Source organism: Photinus pyralis, unplaced genomic scaffold (genome assembly GCF_008802855.1).
Source record: "Photinus pyralis isolate 1611_PpyrPB1 unplaced genomic scaffold, Ppyr1.3 Ppyr1.4_LG1, whole genome shotgun sequence".
Lineage (NCBI taxonomy): Eukaryota > Metazoa > Arthropoda > Insecta > Coleoptera > Lampyridae > Photinus > Photinus pyralis.
Window position 1 is genome coordinate 6,164,199 of NW_022170249.1, and position 21,777 is coordinate 6,185,975.

General features: G+C 36.0%; 1 protein-coding gene across 1 annotated transcript in view; it reads right to left on the reverse strand.

The window, feature by feature from the left end:
• Window positions 1–16,559, reverse strand: part of LOC116168683 — a 74,688-nt gene extending 58,129 nt beyond the window's left edge. Inside the window, exon 1 of the mRNA XM_031484663.1 lies at window positions 16,457–16,559. Within this exon, the coding sequence (XP_031340523.1) occupies window positions 16,457–16,493 (37 nt within the window). The 5' untranslated portion in view covers window positions 16,494–16,559. The remainder of the gene's footprint in view (window positions 1–16,456) is intronic.
• Window positions 16,560–21,777: the final 5,218 nt, after the last annotated feature.

Consider the following 21,777-nt stretch of genomic DNA (forward strand, 5'->3'; position numbering starts at 1 on the left):
TAAAGATAACAGCTCTAATATAAGCGAACGTAAAGATGAGGATTTCCTTCTGATACACGGCGCACCTCAAGATCGTCTCTATTGGAATAGGTACATAAAGGAAATTCGCTTCCTCCCTTCATTGCGAGGAAATACAAAGGAACGTTTGCTGTACTTCACATCGTACACACGAAACATGCAGCTTTATATTAGCCACCTACCTAGCATTAGGGAAAAGAAACAGTTTCTTTAAAGTTTCAGCACTTCATTTTGATCGTAACCAGTGGATGAACACTGACGTCATTTATTTTTATTTCTTTCCGTTATACATTCTGTTAACGTTATTTTCTAGCTTCTTTAACGGTTGAAGCGTGCCTAGGGGCATCTAATGGAAGCGAAGGAAGTATTTAAAGGTACTCCTTAGTAGACGATGTGGAAACAAAACGTCTTTACCAGAGGAAAATTTATTTCCATCGCCCACTCATCTTGCCTTAAGAACTAGTGCAGTAAAAGATTGAGTTTTAATATAAAGTTTTGTAACTAAATTAAGGATTACATATTGTTTTTAATTTTCTGCAGAAAATCCACATTCTTTTGTTGCCTGTCTCTTGTTTTGTATTCATAATTCTATAACGGTAATAGCTATTTGATAGTGTTAGTTTCCATAAATATTTTAAGTTTATCATAAATACTGATTCGTTCGTTCATTAGGTAAAAACGCAAAATTATTGCTCTTATTTAAATTGATGAGACATTGTAAATTATATAGCTCCACGTGTTTTCCGTTTTCTATACAATTTTATTATCTTTAGAAATTATTTGTTAGATTGTATTTTTGCGTAATTTGGGCATGTCTGTGTTAAAAGAAAATGGGCCTAGGTTCGCGTGAACGCTTATTTATAAAATTTCTATCACAGTTTTCAATTCAGACCCAGTAAATTTAGAACAATTTGGGCAAGTCGAGTGTGTGATTTAAAAATTGCTCGTAAAATTAAATGCGATTAAATTGTTTATAAATTTAATTTTTCCTTTTGATTCATTTTTAGTGACGAACAGGTAGGTCTATAATCTCAATTACTTTTTTAAGTGCTAGTCCAACATTTTTGGTTTATTTTTTACTTCATTTCCACGATAATCGCTCTATAAAACGGCTGGATAATTTATTCTCTGGTCGGAAATGAACATTCGCGCACGTTTTATCACGGTCTTTTATAATTCTAATTTCTCCAGGGTTGGCAAAACGAAAAACCCATTTAAAAAACCCCCAGGGTTTTTGTGTCAAAAACCCACCCAACGACCTATACAAAAAACCAACACAAAAACCCATACAAAAGCCCCCAGAATTTGAGACAGAAAGTGAGACAAAATCAAGATAATTTTTATATAGTATTTAATAAATTAATAAATTAATAAAGATATAGTGTAGTTTATTTGGAAACAGACAGATACTGATAGATCAGTCTTACATTCTTATTCCTAAGTTTCAAGAACGTTTACATTAAAATATAAAATACGAACTGGGTTCGTTGGGTTCTCGTTCTCGTCCATACGGTCCACATTCTTCCACAACAAAAAAAAGAAAAATTCACGTTGAAAATATTTATAGTTTAAAAAAAGTAAAACTCACCTTTTAACTTTTAATTCACATATCAAAAAGAAACACACTAAAACACTCCTTCTATTTTATTACAACACTTAACCAAAAACAACCAGTCAATCAAAATTAATGTTATTTTTCTATAATTTGAGGTTAGAGTTCCGGAAATTCGACAAATATCCAAAAATTATCCAAATACCCAAGAAAAACACAAAAACCCAACACAAATACCCAAAACCCCACCCAAAGCATACAAAAACCCAGATTTTTGCCAACCCGACCTTCATTGTGAGACTGAGACTCAATTAACGAAAAGTTGTGATGTTTCCTTAGTTCCTGGCAGTTTTTTCATGCATTTCATTGATAGAAAAAAAAGCATACATACTACACCACTGAAAAAGTTTTCGCAGGGAGTGCAGCAATTCAAATTGAAGAAGGATGAGGATTCACGAGTGGATGCGCATGCTTTGGATTCCCTCAAGCAGGAAAAGGAACGTGGTGACGTTTTAGCTGAGACGGCAGAATGTCCATAGCTTTTTGTGGTATGTGTTTGACTCGCAAATAGATAAATGTATCCGTTATCTTTCCTTTGCAGTTACTGTAATTACCATAGGATGTAAGGTATAAATTGTTTATACAAGATGGCGCGAGAGAGTGCGAGATTTTGAAAGGGTAGTAAAAGTGCTTAAAATAGGTTTAATCTTAAATAATTTTATAAGCAGCGTAAACTATATGCGATTTAATATTTTTAAGAAAATTTTCTTGAACATAATATCTAATAGGTGGCCACTTTCTCTGCGTATACATTCATGTTTCTATAACTTTTTGCAACAGAAATCGTGTCAATCTCTTCTCATCCTTTTTTTCAATTCAGGAATGGTGCGTGGACGATGCCCAAACACTTACTTTTCAAAAATTCCCATAAGAAGAAGTCACAAACGGAAAGATCCGGTGATCTTGCAGGCCAGTGAACATGACAGTTTTTAGAGATGGTGCGATTTTGAAAAAAACTGTCGTATGGCTGTAATTGATATTCTTGCAGTGTGGGCAGTTGCTCCATCTTGTTGGAACCGTGTGAACTCATTGATGTGAAACCTGCGTAGTTCTTGGGTAAAGAATGTCTCAACTCAACCATATTAATATAACGCTCGGAAGTGACAGTCACAGCAGGGCGTCATTGATTTACCTCTGCTCAGTAACGACAATTCTGTTTGTTAACAGACCGGTTTAAATAAAAATGCGCCTCATCAGACATCCAAAGATTACCAAGGGAAGCTGCACGGTTTCATCCATTCTGAAGAACTGTTCAGTAAATGCAACTCTGTTTCTCAAGTCTACGGGTTTTTTATTAGACAACAGGCCCTAGCTAAAAACGGGCGCCTGAACTCAAACCACGAATCTGAACCCTGAACGTACAGTTATATTGCTTCCTTGTAATCAATCAAGTCCCTAGAGCTATTCTTGTGTGATTAAGAGAGGGCAACATCAATTTGGATTTGATTGTTTTTGTAATGAAGGTATTTTTGGCTGGAGTTTTCGGTTTTGAGGTGCGCAGTCGCTTCTCGGCTACATTACAAGGTCTTCTCGGCTTAACTAATTCGGACTAATTCTTCACTGATTTTCGACCGTAAACTTCCCGGAATATTGGTACAGGCGAGTCACACGAAAAAGATTATTTTTCAGCCGATTACTTCACCCTTACTGCTCGAAAACAACAATTGATTTTCTTAAACTGCTTGCGTAACGTTCTAGTGATCCCCAACTGAATCCCTTACTTCGGACATAACATTATAGATCGCCAAATTCAGCAGCAAAATATTGACATTTATTTATTTTATCATATTTTTTTAAGTAAATATACATTATTATTGGTTGAGCATCACTATAATTTTTGAGTGAGGACCTCCGCTGGTTCAGTTAACGTGCTCCGATTGGTGCATCATTTTTAACGCGCAGGCTTTTCGTACTTCGTTTCTTTTTCTTGATATTTAATTGAATTTAAATGGGTTGCACACGTAAGTATGCGATCAATTTCTTTCTTGTTACAATTGCATTTAAGGACTTGGATATTCGAAATTTGATCAAAGTTAATTTTCAACACTTGCTGTATTAGTATTATGTTTTTTAATATCCCATCAAGATCAAAATCGATGCGTTGCTTGAATTATACCTTTAAATCAATAATAATACTGTCAAACGCAGATAATACATCGTCTGCTGTATTTATGATGCAAACGTCAAAATAAACCTGGATTATTTTCTCGCGGGAAATTGCAAATATTGTATTTTATCCAAGATTTTATCGCTTTCCTTTAATCCTTCCAAGTTTCATAGGAAAAAACTCCAATCATTTAAAGAAACTAGGTGGCATTCAACTTCCTAGACTTAGTAAAACAAGACCAAGTTCACGAAGATTTTATATGCCATACGAACTAACATCATCACTGAGATAAGTGGTCTTTTATGCGGCGGGTTTGAGAAAAAGCAGTGCCACCTTAACTCACGTCACAATGAGTACGAATTAAACATAAAGGTTATGAGGAGAGTGTTGAGGGTTAAGTCACGACATCGTTCGCGTCGAGCGGTTGAAAAAGTTTAAGTCAACCAGAACTACCTTTGCGTGGGGGGTTGTATAAGTTGTAGGGATTTTAGATTAAGCAGTGTCAAGAAAATAGCGTGAAGCTGTCGAAAAAATTATACCACAAGCACACTTGAGTCAGATACCGGAAATTTAACGCAGAGGTTTTATTTATGGGCGTGGCATTCTAATAATAGTACTAGGCACGTTTACACCAAACTTTCACTTCCGGTTTGGAAACAACCATCGTCGTGAACAAGAGTATCCTTGGTGTGAAAGGTAATGCTGAGAATTACCGAGCACGCCTTGAGCTACAACCGATCATATTTTTATATAATTACATTTTTCTGGTTCATTGATACCTAAAGTATACCTAATAACCGAAAAATCTCATTCGCAACATTATCCAGCGCAAATTAGTGGAAAAGATAAATTCCTTAGACCTTATATAAGTAAATTTTATTTCCTCACCCTGGCCATCTTGGAAACGCTTTACATTAGGTAAGCGATAATGGTGTGAAATCTGCATGAGAATGAGCGAAACTTTACTACGAGAGGTGGTAGTTAAATTTATTTAACTTTCCATTGTTTGCCTGTGACCCGCTAAAAGGAACATTCATTTTGATAAATGTCTTTTAAATCTACCGTCTGACTCGTTCCCGGAATTATGAGTTTCTCCCGAAGATTTGACAAGTCAAGCTGTATTGGATTTAAATGAAAATGGAAATTCAAAAGCAAATAATACAGATTTGAGCGTTTCTCCTTAATTTCCAAGCGATTACTTTCCGACGCGGAAAAGTAGGCACCATCTTTTCTTATGTACATGCTTAGGCCCACATGCAATAAGGACGGTAAATCATGAATACGCAACTAGGAGCCTCCATTTGTCAGCATTCCTAAGTCCTCTGTGTTTGTTTGCGAGGCCTACTCGATCCGCGCTGCTAAATTCGCGTCTATTGTCATGTAAAATTCGCCCGCTGGTAAAAGCTCGATGTAAGTCTCTGATTTTATGAGACGACACCGTCGCGCTTCGACGCCATAATACGATAAATGATAGTCTTCCAACAAAATTCTAATTAAATCTCCTAGTAGGTATTAGAATTGTTGCGTAAATACTAAGCATAAACCATTATCGTTGGTGATAACAAATTTAACGACTGAAACTCGCGGTAATTTGCGAACTTCTGCAGGTGAAAATTTGTCAGACAACTGCTTCATGGTAACCTTAATTGACCTGGAAAGCCTCAGTATAACAAGACTAGGCTGCGTAATAATTTCAAAACCTTAATTAAGCATGCAATATTTTAGGCGAAATTTAGTTACACGGAAAATGAGAATCGGTCCCTATGCGAATTTCTTTTGTTACATTTATGATTAATTTCTCTACTGGAAAGTTTGTTAATTTCCCTATATGCGTGAAATTGGCACAAATAATCGTTTGTGATTTTGATTAGTGCTTAAATAGTTTCTCTTCTGGCTTTGTATTTTGCTGTTCCTATGACAATGCCAGACAGCCCAGTCTCACTGGCACCGGTATGAATTTATCCTTTGGCCAGTTGGGACCTACCAACTTTGGAAAATCAATAGCAGCACACCTTGGTCTAGATTAATTTACTTATCACTACGGCTACTTTTTCTCAAAGTAGTTTGGCCATAAATAAAGAAATTAAATATGACCCACAGGATCACAATCGAAAGTAGAGAATTTGAACTAATTGGTCACCGTATGTCAAAGTTATGCATGTTTTACTTTTCAAAACAGAATGTCATGTCATGTTATAGTATTTTACATTATTAGCCAGGTAAGTGAGTTTTTACTGGCGATAGGAGAAGTTGACTAGCGAGCCGTTAGGCGAGCTTGTCATCTCCTAGAGCCAGTAAAAACTATTACCTGGCGTATAATGTACAATATTTTATTTGTTACTCATTTGTAAACAATAGTAAACGTAAATAATTAGTTCTTAAATTAATCTTGAAGAAATGTCTAAAATATCATGTTATCCATGTAACAGAGACTTCGCATTAATTCTGGCCAATGAAATTACTAGATTACTAACTTGTAAAATTTTTACAGGTCTGCTGTCAGTTTTACAGGTCTGCTGTCAGTTTTACAAGTCAGTAGCGTTTAAAGACGACGTTTACCCGTTTGCGTTTTGTCTTGTTAATCAACGTTTACAACTGAGTAACAAATAAAAAATTTTTGCGTTTTTAAGGCATATTATTTTATTTATTTATTTATTGTCCCTCTCTTGTTCTTGGCCCCGTTCTTGGCCTCCACAGGGATTGCATATCAAGGAATATATCGGGTGTTCCCATTAAATGGTCACTTTCGACCCAACTGTATTAATTCTACATTTTTAAAATTCCGTAGGTTCCTGATCAAATTGGCGATATTTATTTTTTGGATTTAGGGAGTTAATGGCGTCTGTATGTCCGGCATTGAGAGTAGATAAGACTAACTTAATGAGGTTTACGTGCTCAAAACCGCTCAGTCAGAATGATCTTATTTCGAGTCCATGGGAACTTATGGTACCAAAATGCGCGGAATATGTGGACCTTAATTAGCACCATTTTGGGGATGCTCTTGTCAATCGGAAAAGAGTGGGGACGAGTCCGGAAAAGTTTTCATTCATTTGTTTTTGGTCCACGAGTGGTTAACAAAATATGGTGGTTTTGTGATTAGGAATCGAGCAGGAAGCCTATGTTTTTCTGGCTCGCGAGGTGAATGTTTATGCGGGTCGTTGGAGAACATCGAAACGCTGGTATACGAGTGCCGTGAATGAACGTGATTAGAAGATTTTCCACGGGGGGCCAAGAAAGTTAGGATACGTATTTTGGGATTATGTGAATAGCGTAGGCAAGGTGAAAGTTACTGGGCAAAAATCAGTTACATCGATCGGTCGGAAAAAAATATAGTTATAGTCATTGGTAAAATTCGTGCACCTCCTTCCTCCTTTCTAATGCAAAGAACTGTTCGGATTACACAAAATAAAATCGTCCAACTCGCGAATTTTCACACTATTAACAATAACATGGCAATCTAAAACCACATCCAGTTACTCAGTGAAGACCTATCCTATTCAAGATGTTACGCATTTAATCGTTGGATTAGTGAACTAAGCTACCTGTGGACTGGGAAGATCTTAAGATCGCTCAGTGTAGATATAAGGACCGTATTCAAAGATCTAAAAGAGGATCATGGAGGGCCTACTGTGGTAACGTGGAGGGTCTTCAAAAAATCATTTTGAAAGACCCGGGGAAAGAAATGGGGACACTGCAGACAGGCTGCAGAAAAACCTAGAGACGCTGCTCTTACATTTGTTGCATCTCTTTAGAGCCTCCCTGGCTTCAGGGTAGATTCCCGGAAGCTGGAGAAAGGTAAGAGTTATGTACCTACCTAGCTGGGTGGTGCTAAATATGACATATGGTGAAGCCTATAATCGTTTCTTCCTCGGTTTCTTCTAAAACTGGTTTTTAGACCACTACGTCCATTCGAACATGCTTTCAGGGCTGGTATGTCGACGGAGGCGGCCAGGGGGGTAGCCCTGGGAGAGTTTCTAGATATCAAGCGTGCGTTTAACAACACCACGTTCGATTCAATTAGGGAGTCATGCTCGGAAGCAGAGTCATTATATCCTTAATCTGGACGACGGAGATGAGCTCATCGATTACTAGAGGATGTTCGCAGGTTGTCTATACTGCTGTGGTGTCTGGTACTAAACGCGCTCCTCCGCACTCAAAAAGAGACAGATTTTGTGCGATGATTTTTAAACAATTAGTTCTTTGTGGTTTACCGCAATTTTCTCGACACGCCGGACGACTTCACGATCGTCACTCCAAACTCCGTGAAAGAGCTCATGTGGGAGGCTCTTGAACAGGTGGATAGGTGGTGCAGTAGCCGTGGCCTTTCGGTTAACTCAGAACGGGCCGATGTTGTTCCATTTACGTATAGAAGGAGACCAGACCTTGATGGGCTCAATCTTCGAGGACTTCAACTGGGTCTGACCAGGTCAGTGAAATCATAATGCCAGACTTGGAAAGGGCACATTGAGCGAATACGAGTCGAGGGTTCAAGTCTCATGTACACCCAAAACCCCTTCTACATTCCCATAGTCATGCACCTTTTTGGAATGGATGTAAGGTCACTACACACTACATGTCTATAGGCGTGTAGGAACTCGGTTAGGAAAAGTTATGGTTTTCCAATGTTCAGTTAAATTATTTTTAATATTAAGGAACGAAAGTCTTCTAACTGAGTTAAATTTAATTGAATAAATTTTCAATTGTTGTTTAAAGGACCCCTACTATCTTAAAACAAATAATGGTATGCTTATGCCAGCAAAAATTTCGATTTTACGAATGCGTCATTCGTTAGTTCGTAACGCCGTATATGTACAGATACCGCAGTACCACATTGATACAAAAAGCATTTCCATTTCCTATTATCTTTGCCTCAGCGTTCGCAAGGTACCTCACGTAACGTATGGTTATGACATTTTTTATCTTCTTCCAGGGTTCTTAGTGGGTCTCGTAGAAATATTTATTGGAATTGATTTGTATAATGTTTAACTATTTTTCTTGGATGTTTTCTTTCCTTACCCAACAAGGATAACTAATATTTATATTTGATTTACTCTTACGCACGAGACTACAGGAGTAAATATGAAAAGTGTTCCAAAATTGATTTACCGCCACATCAATGTTCACAAAGGTATTTAGGGGCCTCCCAGTCTATAACATTTAATGAATGAAAGGGTATGTAGTGAACTATGACCCTTGCCCAAAAATCACTTGTGCCAAGGGCACTAAAGCTATCTAATACGAGAAAATTTGCATGATTATCCAACATTAATCAATTTAAATATACATTAAAACATTTTTAGATAGAGGCTACAACCTAATTTTTGTAACAGTAGCTTACAAAAGGAGTTGAATTTTTTTTCCAATTTTCGATAGAAGTAAGGATCGAGGGTAGTTTTTATGGATAGTTCTGGCAGTAATTTTTGGGTTCGTTAACTTGGCCCCCCACTGAGAGATTTGATACTCGTATTATTTTAAAATGAATGCGCTCGTTATGCGCTCATATGTGCCACCGATAATAACTCTTGCGCCATTATCGTTTTTTAGAAATCCGAAAAAACATTTGGGGGGGGGCCAAGTGAACGTAGCCCCCCCCAGTACGTGTTTTGTTCCTTGTAACTAGGTCACCTGATACATTTGGTTATGCGCTCAATTGAGCCACTTGAATTAAAGCTAACGCCACTACGGTTAAGCCATAAAAAATTTTTAAAAAGGGGGGGGGCTAACTTAACGTTTTCAAAAGTTACGTTTTTTAACATGTTTTTTCTACTACATCGTACCTTTCATCATGCGCTAAAATGAGCCGTTAACATAAATCTTTGCGCATTATAGTTTTTGAGAACCTTTTTTAGTACCTATAGAACTATAACGCTATTCATTTTAAGAAGGTAGCGGTAGAAAGCATAGGGACAGTTTAACCTTCACTGTGATTGGTTAAAACGAGTCACTATTACCCTGAAAAATAAAACGACTGACGAATTCTGTCTGTTAGAAGTTTCAATTACGAACTAAACTATCGAACTGTCATTAGCTGTCAATTTCAAAGATCCAAGCGTGATATCGTTTGATTTATAATTATATTTTCCAAATTTTGTACCTTCTTATAATGAATGCAGTTTTATTTGGGTATGCGGTGCAGTTATGTTCTAATGGTGCAATTTTAACTCGGTTTGCAATAGTCGCCAATAACTCATAGGTATTAACTTACTTAGTTTGGAGTTAATGCATTATGCCGCAATGTAGTTCATGTATTAACGATCCTCGAGATCGTTTATAATTTTGTACTGCTGTATGTCTGCCCGTCTGCCTGTGCACGATAATTTTGTTTAGAAACGTCCGGTCGCTTTGAAAATTGGTACACATGTTCTTAAGGATATCAGAAAGGTCGCTATTGTTTTTTTAGTTACGTAGACTAACGGGCCAAACAGTTACAACCCAAAAACTGCTCGAACCTTCAAAGAATGGTATCTTTTATAATAAATTCTTGTTACAAAGAACATATAAATGCCCGGTTTTCTGTGTCAGTAAATATTCATTAAACCTCAAACAATTTTGAAGATGAAAAAATAATATTGCGCATGCGCAATCTAATTTTTGTATTTGTTAAGATATTTAAATGAAATTGTATGTACGCACCTCGAGTAAAAGTAAAAGTGATGCTAATGGGAATGCGGAGAAGTCAAAGATACTATTAAGACGATGGATGTTAGTGTTATTTGATTTGATCGTCTGTTAATAGTAGGAATAGTAATAGTGAGAAAATGGTCATTCAATTAAAAAAAAACTGAGTTTTTAGTCTTTGAAGTTTCATAACTTTGGATCTCCATAGGTGCGGTTGTCCGCAACTTAACTTTTTTTTAAGTACACTAAATGAAAGCCCTATTCATTCTCTATGCACTGATAATGGGTTGCTATAACTACAACCGTTTTCAAGTAATCAATTATCAAAGTACCATCTGCATCCGCCATTTCTTTTCTTAAAGTCAAAATAACTTAAAAACCATAAGTGGTAGATATCGACATGTGGGTATCAAAAGAACTGAAATTTCACGTAGAATCCAAAATGTAATAAAAAATAGGGGTTTAAAATAACGAAGTTACCCCCCCCCCACTTTTTAAAATTTGTTTATGACTTAACCGTAATGGCGCTCAAGTGGCGCAATTGAGCGCATAACCAAATGTATCAGGTGACCTAGTTACAAGCGACAAAATACGTACTGGGGGGGGGGGGCTACGTTCACTTGGCCCCACCAAACGTTTTTTTGGATTTCTAAAAAACGATAATGGCTCAAGAGTTATTTTCGTGGCGCATATGAGCGCATAACGAGCGCATTCATTTTAAAATAATACGGCTATCAAATCTTTCAGTGGGGGGGCCAAGTTAACGGACCCGGACCAAAAAGATTTTATTCCTGTACAGCGAAAGTAGTTAAGATAAAAATTCTTGCTCAATAAGTTCGTTTCCGCCGACGCACTTCTTATTTTGGAAAAAGACGCACATGTTGCAAGTGTCATCATGGAGAAGAAAAGCAAGATTATTATTCGTAGAACCACGAACCGAAAAAACTACGTTTTGGTATTGTACCGTGAAAATTGTCTTTGCGCGTTTAGTTAAAAGTTAAACAATTCTTCGCTTCATTGGTTCCAGAAAACGGACGAGTTTAAGCTAATAACATTTTTAAAACGTGGAACGAGACTAATATAAGTATGACGTTCTACAAATAATCTTAGTTCTCGAATTGTTAATTTTCCGCAGTGGAAAAAACGTAATATCGAGTGCTTTCGGGTTATTGTAGCGTTATGAAGGAACGGTACATGAGCAGTTTTCTCTATAGCCAAATTAAAATTAAACGAAGACAGAATAACTTCGCTGTTCTATTGCAAACCAAATAATCAAAAACTAATTTTATTTTGCGCGAACGATACCTGTCCCGAGCATTGCATAAATTCTTATCGCCAATTAATTAATAATTAGCAACCGAACGCACCTTGACAGCAGAAGGGCGGAAGCAGTTTTCAATTCGATAATGAAATCTTTTCGAATCTGAGCGAGATTTAAAGCAGATCAACCTACATTCTTACTTCATATACAGAAATCCAGAACAAGGTTAGTAGAAAATTATATTCGATTACTGTATTGTTTCTTCATTCGCCGTGAATTATCTTTTTCAATTTACTGTTAAATTTTCACAACAATTTGGAAACCTTTGAAAATACATTTGGTGATACCATAATAAAACGAGATGACTTTGTTAATTAATTAAAAGCTCTCGCTTGCTATTCTGTGCCCACCGAATACGCAAGCAATGTAAAGCTTGAATTACATTCAAACTCTGTCGCTCATGTTCGCATTATTATGTTACTATTGTATTACAATCGCCAATTTTTTCACTTACATGCGCCAATGATACGATGATGTAATTAATTCCTCGTCCAAAGCTCCTGCCAATGGGCTGCAAATGTATTACAACCATTCCGATTATGATCTGGTTGTAATATCCACAAAGGCCGCTTTTAAATTACAAACGTTTCGTCGTGCGTGTAAGTGAAATTTGTACGGAAGCGATAGCAATAAAACCGAAGCGTAGCTAAGACAAACTTATACAAATACTGTTAACATGTACACGTTCCATGTTAAGTTAAGGACCAAGAAAGCCGTGGATATCTCTAATCTACATTTATGTCAGAACAATCCGACTTGATATTACAATAATTAGAAATTTTCCGTCTTTACGATCCACTGAACATTATCAGTTTCTCGAATCTGCACTAAAACAGCTATAACTTAAAGCTTAACTGCGTTTAACTGATGGAATCATTTCAGCAGAAGGCGAAGGATGTAGGGTGTCTCTAAAGCTCGGGCGGGCTTTTGAGGTGACATTTTCGGAGTGAAGGTTCTTCTTTGGCAGACAAAGGACTTATTAATCGTGATAAGAGTCATTTGCAATTCGCCTTTTTCTATCCCAATTTCAGGAGAGCTTTGTTTCTGTGTAAAGATTTTGTAACGGTTTGTAATTATAATGTTCGCTTGGCGTATAATACGAAAACGCTTAATAATTTGTAAGGTTGAAGGCTATGGGATACTTATAAAACACCCAAGGTTAAAGGTACACTCATTTCCGTTTAGGTGAGTACTTTTGTGCAATTGCATCATTCTAAGAGCACGACGACGTGTGGAAAGAACTAGGAGAACCTAATTAAAGAAAACGGCGTTGGTGTACGGAAGGTATGTAGGTAGTAGGCATGAGTATGCCCGAGAAGTAAGTGACAATTAAATAAGTTGGCAACATTTCAATTTCCCTTGTTTTATATTATAGTTTATACCGCACCGGTTCGAGCACAAATAGGAATTATACAGTATAACGCAGCATTGTCTATTACACAAAAGCTTCGAACATAATTTTCTACAGAAAGGGGTTCGTTGTTCCTTTGTATTTGTTATATTAAAACGTTTATCTTTTTTTGATCACCCGCCTGTAGTGAACGTAATCTTGCAACTGAAGGTATTTTATATATAATACCGCATTATCTAAATTCAAAGTACCTTGATAATATCTCTACGATTAAAACCATATTTGGCCACTAAATTTAAATACTAACAACCAAACGGTTGCTAAATGTAACAATTTTTTACGTGGTTTATACAGTAGAAACAGGAACATATGACAAAAGAATTTCTTGATCTAGACATTGTTTATTGTCAAGTTGGATGATACTTCATTTAGGAAATTACTACATTGTAATAAGTATAACCCAACCCATATACCACATCACAGATTTCATTTCCTATATTAAGTTAAATACGTAGAGCTCTTATAACTTAAACGGAATATTTCTCCATTATGCTTCTGGATCCCGTTTTTATTGACATTTTTGCGTGTGAAAGTTTTCGGTTATTCCTATTGTGGTTGTTATTATTATTCATCTCCGCTCTTAGTCTAAAAATCTATGTAAATAAGAATAATTTCAATTACTTCCAACTACTTTTACTAATTGTAACATTAAATTGAAACATTTAAACGGTTTAGAAAGTTACAGACACACATTCATTGAGTATTAAATCTATCCGTGGTGTAATATGTGACATGTATGTATGCAAATACATAGTAAGATTGAAAAAACACCCAATTAACTTAACTAATTTCACTGCGAGAATCTCTTTTTATAGGGACCAATTTCCTCGCGAATTTATTTATTGTTTCGGGTCCGAACTGCCTTTTTTTACACCCAGTTCAAGAATCCCCTTAGAATCTCTCCGAAGAATACTTCTCACTTAATCATTAGATATAATTAGCTCGCCCAAAAATGTTAACCATTAATTAATTTCCATTGGTTAAGGATCTTTTTTCAACCAATCTCGTTAAGAGTTTCCACGGTGATTTTAATATTATGATGACATAAGGACTGTGGTTTTATATAGCTATTAAAAAAGACTGAATCTGTGATCAAAAGATCTATTGAAACTTGAATAATGCAGTAAAGATAGACTTCAGACTTCAAATTTGCCGATTTGGTTTTTATTTCGTGCCGTATATCGTTCATAAAGTTGATGATGATTTCTCAGAAACGAAACGTTCAAACGCTCTGTGAGTCTAACCGTACGAATTAAAAAATTTGTAATCGTGCGTTATTAATTAAATAAGACTACGTTCCAAATTATGAAGAAAAGTGTTGACAGGCGCATACGTTAAAAACATAATCATCCATACAAGACTTTCTGTCGTATTTGCGCAGCTTAATAAAGTTGTGGAGGAAGTGCAATTAACCAATTATTCCGTAAGGCGTTATAACAACAAAAAAACTGCAATGAAACCGCAGTAAAATATCAAGTAAATAAAATGAGATTCAAAAAAATTAAGGTATCTAGAGGTAAAAAATGAGAAGGCCCTTCAATAGTTATTTTTTTTATTATTTTCCTTCAATATGAGTTCCTTTATATAGCTATTTAGTGTTATTGTTCTTTTGCTTTTGCTTTTTGCAAAAAAAAAAATACAAAAGAGGTAAAGATTTGGAGAGAAAGAATAAAGCTAGCCGTCGGCTTTTGATTATCTTTTTTGTAATACAGTTTTTTTTGTTCAAATTTGAATTTTTATTAAAAACAAAGGAAATTCTCAACCCTATTTGCAACAAAGCCTGCTGCAATATATAAAACGCGACCTTTGAATGAAATTCATAACTTATGAACTTCGGCTTCAGTTTTCAAAAGAGATGCTGGAAGTTGCCGATATCTCGTATCGATTTAGAAGAGCATCCCTTTGAACGAAATTCATAAATTGTCGAATTCAGGTTTGAGAATCAAAAATGCGCTAAAAAGTTATTCTTCATAAAAAGTTCTGTATGATCTGAAAGCTAAAATGCAACCGTCGGATAACAAATTTTTTCCGTCTAATAGCTGTGTCAAATAATATGAATTTTGATCAGGAGTAAAATAGCGGGCGATTGATGTCCAGTCGCCTTTCGAAGTTCAAGTTAAGATTTCCCATGTAATTCCAAAGATGGCTCGACAGCAACTCCTTTTTGATCGCAGAGTACCTTTGTTTGTTAAATCGAAATTTGTTATCAAGAAAAAAATCAAGCTTAGTATGCAATTATTATTCAGCACGATATTCAAGATGATTGTAAAATAAATTATTTTTTCTTCAATCGTGAAAGTATTAGGTCATTGTTCGACTGAGTAGTAGGCACCAAAGTTTGACATTATCTCTAGAGCAGATTTTACTTTTCCTGTCTCCGGAGGGAAAAGTGTTGTTATGGAAATACAACAATTTAAATTTTTAACTGAATGATAACGTATTTTTTTCGTAAAATTAATAATAAAAAAGTTCCTCGTGTTGCCAACTTCAGTAGACACACTGTATATGTTTAGGGATTTTTATAATACACATTTTTACCTAGTGATCATGGTTTCCAGGAGGGTCAACTTGTCGTCTAATGGATTGGGTAGCGTTGCCAAAATTTAGAGACTTTAAATAAGTGTGGTATTGTGTATTACGGTTACTACGTCGTAGGGGTTGAAAAAGGGAGCAACAGAAATATGGCCCTCTGAAAATTCAAATAGACCTATTTTTTTGAGTGTATTTTGATTTGTGTACTTGTAAGAAAATAAAATTTCCCATCGAACGTCTAGACTCGACATTTACGATGCTCTCCATTGCAGGGGATATAGTCACATGTACCTATGAAATCAAAAAACAGTGAAGCGGCAAAGATAAATCAAACGCGATTGAAGTACTGAATAGTGATTCATCATCGAACAAGGTCAACACTTTGCAATGATGTGTCATAAAAATTACATTAATTAAAAGAAGTTGTTATATGCACATTTCAAAATTATAGTCTCCAATCCGAGGAAAGAATACTAACAAAATTAACCCAACGAATGCAGTTGTAGTTCTTTGATGAAAAAATAAACAGGGGTTCAAAAATTCAACAATCCAATATCCTCCCTTTTTCCACAGTTAACTACAATTAATCTGTGCCGTTTCCAATAATATCGACAACGTGAATTACAGGACCTTAATCTATTTTCTAACGACAAAAAGCACATTTAATTTTGATTGCAACAGCAACAGATGTATATACCTACGTACGAAAGTTCTAAAATAGGTAATCGTAAATTAAAATATCGTACAATAAACAAAAAAAGATTTGCAAATTCAAAATTAGCGCGATTTCAAAACGAATGAGAACTTATTCATTGAAAACAATATGATTAACTCTACCTTTCTTTGCACGACAGCATCCTCTATTCACCACCATACTTCACCCTTACTAAATATTAAGTTCAAAGAACAAACGTTACGCTATAACACACATAAACCCGACCGCGGAATAACTGCCATTATAACAAACGAGTCCAATTCAAGATTATTTGGCGTTATCAGTTACCTACAATAAATTACAATCGGGTTTTTCCATTTACAGGTGCGCGATTTAATAACTCTACCTCACGTTAATTTTCCTTAGTGTTGTTTCAATTGTCTTCTGGGCGTAAGGAATAAATCATTTTATCCTTTGCAGCAAGCTAGAAATTACAGGGAAGTTCTGCTGGACATTTGATATAAAGTTATGAAGTGATTGGGGGGTGGTAGACATGGAAATAATAAAATGATTGTACACTTCTTTCCTTCGCTCCACTACCGCGATAGGCTCATGCAAGGGCGAGAAACACCCTAAGAATTCTGGAATAGAAAAGAACCATTTGGAAGGAAACAATACGCCTGTTTCATACGTCTCCGGGTCCAGTGGGTTTGATTTTCGTATAAATTTTACGCACGAACTCTCGTACAAAGGGAATTGGTCTGGTGTAATTTTACATCTCGATTTTAGTTAAAACAATATCTGAGATTTACACAGCTTCCATTATTTAAGAAAGGCGATCTGAGCGACAGGTACCTTTGCACTCTTCGCGCAAGGTTTCAGTAATAGTACGGAAGAACCTTCGAGAAAGAAATCATAGTCATAATAGTGTCGTAATGTTGAGCTCTAAAGTAGGTACAGAGAGAAAAAAGGGACAAATTAAGGTCCACTTAATATAAACGTCAGAAAATAAGCATAAAATAAAAGCCCAGACCAGAGAAAATCAGTTTTGTTCAGATAACTTCTACTGACGGAGCTAGAGCTACTGTCAATTGACTGTGTGTATGAATTATAAACCATTTTAGTTAAAAATCAGTACAAGATCCCCATTTATTATTAGTATTTTTAGGGCGCAAACAACAACAATAATTTAGCAGTGGTCACCTTTGCTTGGGGCAGTCAAGGAAATAAAAAATAATAGAACATAGAGCCGAAAAATAAACTAGTTCCTTTACTTTCTTAAAGGTATTTCGTCTTTGGACGTAACAATATCCTTTTCCTAAAAATAATCGTAGAGATGATCCTAGAATGCTTATTTAGCTCTCAGTTTAGCCTTTTTAGAAACCTCCTTAAAGTAAATTGTCCCCAGTTATTTTGGACCACTCGGTATTGTTGTTTTAAAGTAGGTCTTCTTAAGGGAGATTTACACGGTTCCATCAGTAGCTGGAATAGGTAAGCCAAAGGGTTTCACATCGCTGTCTCTTTTCATTCTCGAGTTAGACGAAGAACAGCCGACGGGCGGACCATCGCATAAGGGGAATTTCTTGCAAAACATTCCCCAAAAACAAAATAAAAGCATTGAGATTCACTTATCCCAGAAAAATAAGAAAATTAAAAACATGCTGCTATTTTAAGTGTTCAACTTATCTGAACTATTCTAAAACACTCATGTTCCGACTATGAAAACCGTGTAAATCCCCCTATAGACTAAGGCGAAATAAAGCAAATGAAGGCGATAAGCGATGCGACGACAAAGGTTGACTGGCTCCTGCTTAGCGATAACCTAGATTGTTGGTCGATTAAACAGCGAACTAATTCGGATTTGTCGAATGGGACAAAAACAACGAAATTTTGTGTTACAGATAACGACGAAAGCTTTCACGGCGATGTACAAATTAAATTCGGCGAAATGACATTCTGCTTTTTAACAATCACGTTCATTGTTGACGTTTGTACGAAGACATCTTGTATTCGAATCGAACGTTGTTCGACGAGTGCGCATATACAGTACAATATACAAGGCGAGCTAAGAATAATTTCCTTGAAAGAATTTCAAAGGAATAAGTAAATGTAAAACTTATTATTTTGGGGACGCAACAGCCCTACCATTGGCACGTCTTGTTAATCATGGAATATTTCTTTTTTTTGCCTTTATTTTTGAGACCCAACTCACTATACATTTCGTGACGCACCGGACGACTCTTGGCAATAAGCGTTATATGGTAATAATAATAATAGATGGAAATGATTTGTGGTGAGTAAAGAATTTTTGTAATGCAGGGTAGCACACCGCAAACCCAACAGAACATGTAAAATACTATTGAAAAGGTTTTGATTTCCTGGATTTAGGGCTGAAATTTTATTGAATTTGATCGATTAGTTTCCGTATTTTTCAGATTTGCTTTTTCAAAAAAATAGTTATTTACATAAAAGTCAGGAAAATGACACATTACTGGCGAGGACATATTGAAGTGCGAGGCCCCTTTGAGGCCGAGTCAGGTAATGTCATTTTACTGACGTGTTTTGTATTAAATTTTACCCGAAATCGTATTTTTTTTTCAAATTCATTCATTAGCACCATCGCCTCTATGCTTATTACCCAAACTTATACTTTTTAGTGCTAGGGCAAAAATGCGCTCTAGTACAGGAAGGAGTTCCAAAACGTGAGTGTTTTTTTATTACTTCCCTAGATTCCACTTCCAATCATGGCCTACGTGAATAAAGAATTTTCGCAAATAGATTTCCTTTTTTCGTAAAATTTCAAAAAAAAATTGCACTGCACAAGTAGAAAGTTTATCGAATATTCCGATCTAATTTTCGCTGTGTAGCGTATCTATAGATACATATCGTCTTTGTGGAAATTAGCGCAAAGAAAATTAGTAACGTCTAACTTTCAACCGATTCTCAAAGGGTTTTATGAAAAATTAAGCATGTACAAGAAGCGCAATTAAAACAAGAACAACATTAAGCGGCGTTAATGAAAGGGCTACTTCAAAGAAAATTCTTCGCGAATCGAGAAAAGTTTCGTACTTTTTACCGAACTTTTGCAGCTTTTAATGTAGACGAAAAAAATTCATCTTTGATGTATTCGTGATCGTAAAAGTATTACGTACGCCCTAAATGCTGCAAGTTATAATTATAAGCAAAGGCGTAGCTAAAGTGAAAGTTTAAAGCCGCCATCGTATTTATTCAAAACATCCGCCCTTTTGTTTTCTTATCACGTTTGTCCCTTACAGACCCTCATCAATAGATGTTCTTTTTGGATTTCAAACTGCTGCCATTTCATTCACCCTTTAGTAATTTAATAAGAATATTACTGAAGTGGATGATTCGTTTGTCTTCTCGATGGGTTTATTAAATTTGATTACTGGCAAATTTTATTTCTTTTTCGGAGTTTTTCGAACACTCAAAACAATAACGATGATATACACTGAAATTAGGCTTTCCATTTCATATGATAACGTCATAGTCGTTCAATATGCTAACGCCACTTGACAGTCATACCTATTTAAGCAAATGAAATTGTTATACCTATATACAGGGTTGGTTTACGCACCATAGGGATTTCAATGCTGTATATCGCAATATTTCCTTCCCTAATTATTTTACGGCAAAGTTGTAAATATATTTTTTGTAGATTGCAAAATTCTGCATCTATTCATGTATCCGGTTTTCTTCTGTTCCTTTTCGTGCAGTATTTCCCTCCTGCTTTTTCTCCTCGGTTCCGTATCTGAACCTCGCTATTAGTTTAATGTTTTTCCTTTCCCCTCTTGAATATTTCGGAACCCCTCGGATATGCGCTCCTTGCACCTTCTGTTTCCTCGTGATTTCTCGATTTTCTCTCTATGTTGCTGTAGTTGCATAACTTTGTCCCTTTTTGTAAGCTCTTCTTCCGTTCTGTTTCACTCCACCTCCACCTCACTGCCGATACATATCCGTTTGTTTCACAATATTTTTTTCTTTGGTCCCACCAAATCGCTTTAGTCTTTGTCGATAATCATTCTTTTACCAATTCACTTTCTCTTTTCCCTCCTTTCCTCGTACTTTCCCGCCTCGCGTCCGGACTTTATCTTCTCCATTTTTATTTCTCCTCTACTACGTAATTTGGTCTATTTCTAATACTTTCTTTGTATTCCTTCTAGTTCATCCCATTCCTTCCATCCCCACATCGCCGTTCCATACATCAACATCCCTCCCATAATTGTATCAAAAAGGTATTTTCTTATTCTAAATTCGTTTTTGAAATTGCTCTCTCCTATTCCTCACACTTGTCTCCGAAAAGCCATCCAACAAACCAATTGTTTTTTGTCATAATAAAAAAAGAGGTGAAGTTCCTGAAGCTGCCACCGTGTGCTTGTGTCAGTGCTAGTGCGCCTAAATGTCACAAACTTTTACAACCAGATTTATTTAATTATTGAAAAACTGGAAGTAATTAAGATGTCTTTATTTAATTGTCTATCGGCCCCAAATGCTTTTGTCTTTCTTCCAGCTTTGTTGTTTTAACTTCTTTTATGTTTTTCGGAATTCATTTTTGTCTTTCGTGTGCTTCCAGTTTTCAGGCAGTCCTTTTTGCATATCTTGTGTATTAAGTTTCCTCAGTTTCTCCTTGATACCATCTGGGGCGATCCATGACTCATTTCATCACTTCCTGCTGCTTTACATTTCTTCAGTCTCTTTAATTGCTTCTCAATCTTTTCTTTTGATATCTCTTCCTCTCTTCCCTCTTCTTCTGTCCCAACCTCTTTCTTCTGTTTGCCTTGTAGTACCTTCATGAAGTACCACCTCCAGTCCTCTATTTGTATTTCTAGCCCATTTATTAAGTTTTTATTTTTCCTCTATTTATCATCTTTCGATGGTCCTTCTCTATTCTTATTTCCCAAATTTATTTTTCATATCCTTTGGCTTCTGTATCTTCTTTTCCTTACATTTTCTTTTATGCTCGTACTTTTCTCTGCTCTCTGAACTTCTCTTCTAGCTCTCTATTTCTTTCTCTCGCCATCATTGTTCCGAATCTCTTCTGTACCTATTCTCTCTGTCCCACAACTCCTTCTTTAACCTGTTTCCACGTTACTGTCGTAGTTCATAATTTGTTACCCCTTTTCTGTACTTTCTCTTATTTCTTCCTACCGTTCCTTTAGTCTCCTTCTATAATTCTCCAGTGTCTTTTGTCCATAACTGTATCTCCCTTCGTCTTTGGAAATTTCCGTATTTCTTTATCTCTTTATCTTCCCTTCTAGACTAATTTCCATCGGTTGGTGGTCATATTTCTGTCCTTGTTTCTACCTTAATTTCTTTTATTTCTTGTAGTACTTTTTCGTTTACTTGTACGTAATCAATTATTACGTCCCTATCTACCTTCATATTTCCGTTTAATATTCTCCAACCTCTCTTTTCAGTTAATGCCCATAGAAGCAGAGACAGTGGCGGCGATAGAGTGTCTACTTTTTGATTGGTTGTTGAGATC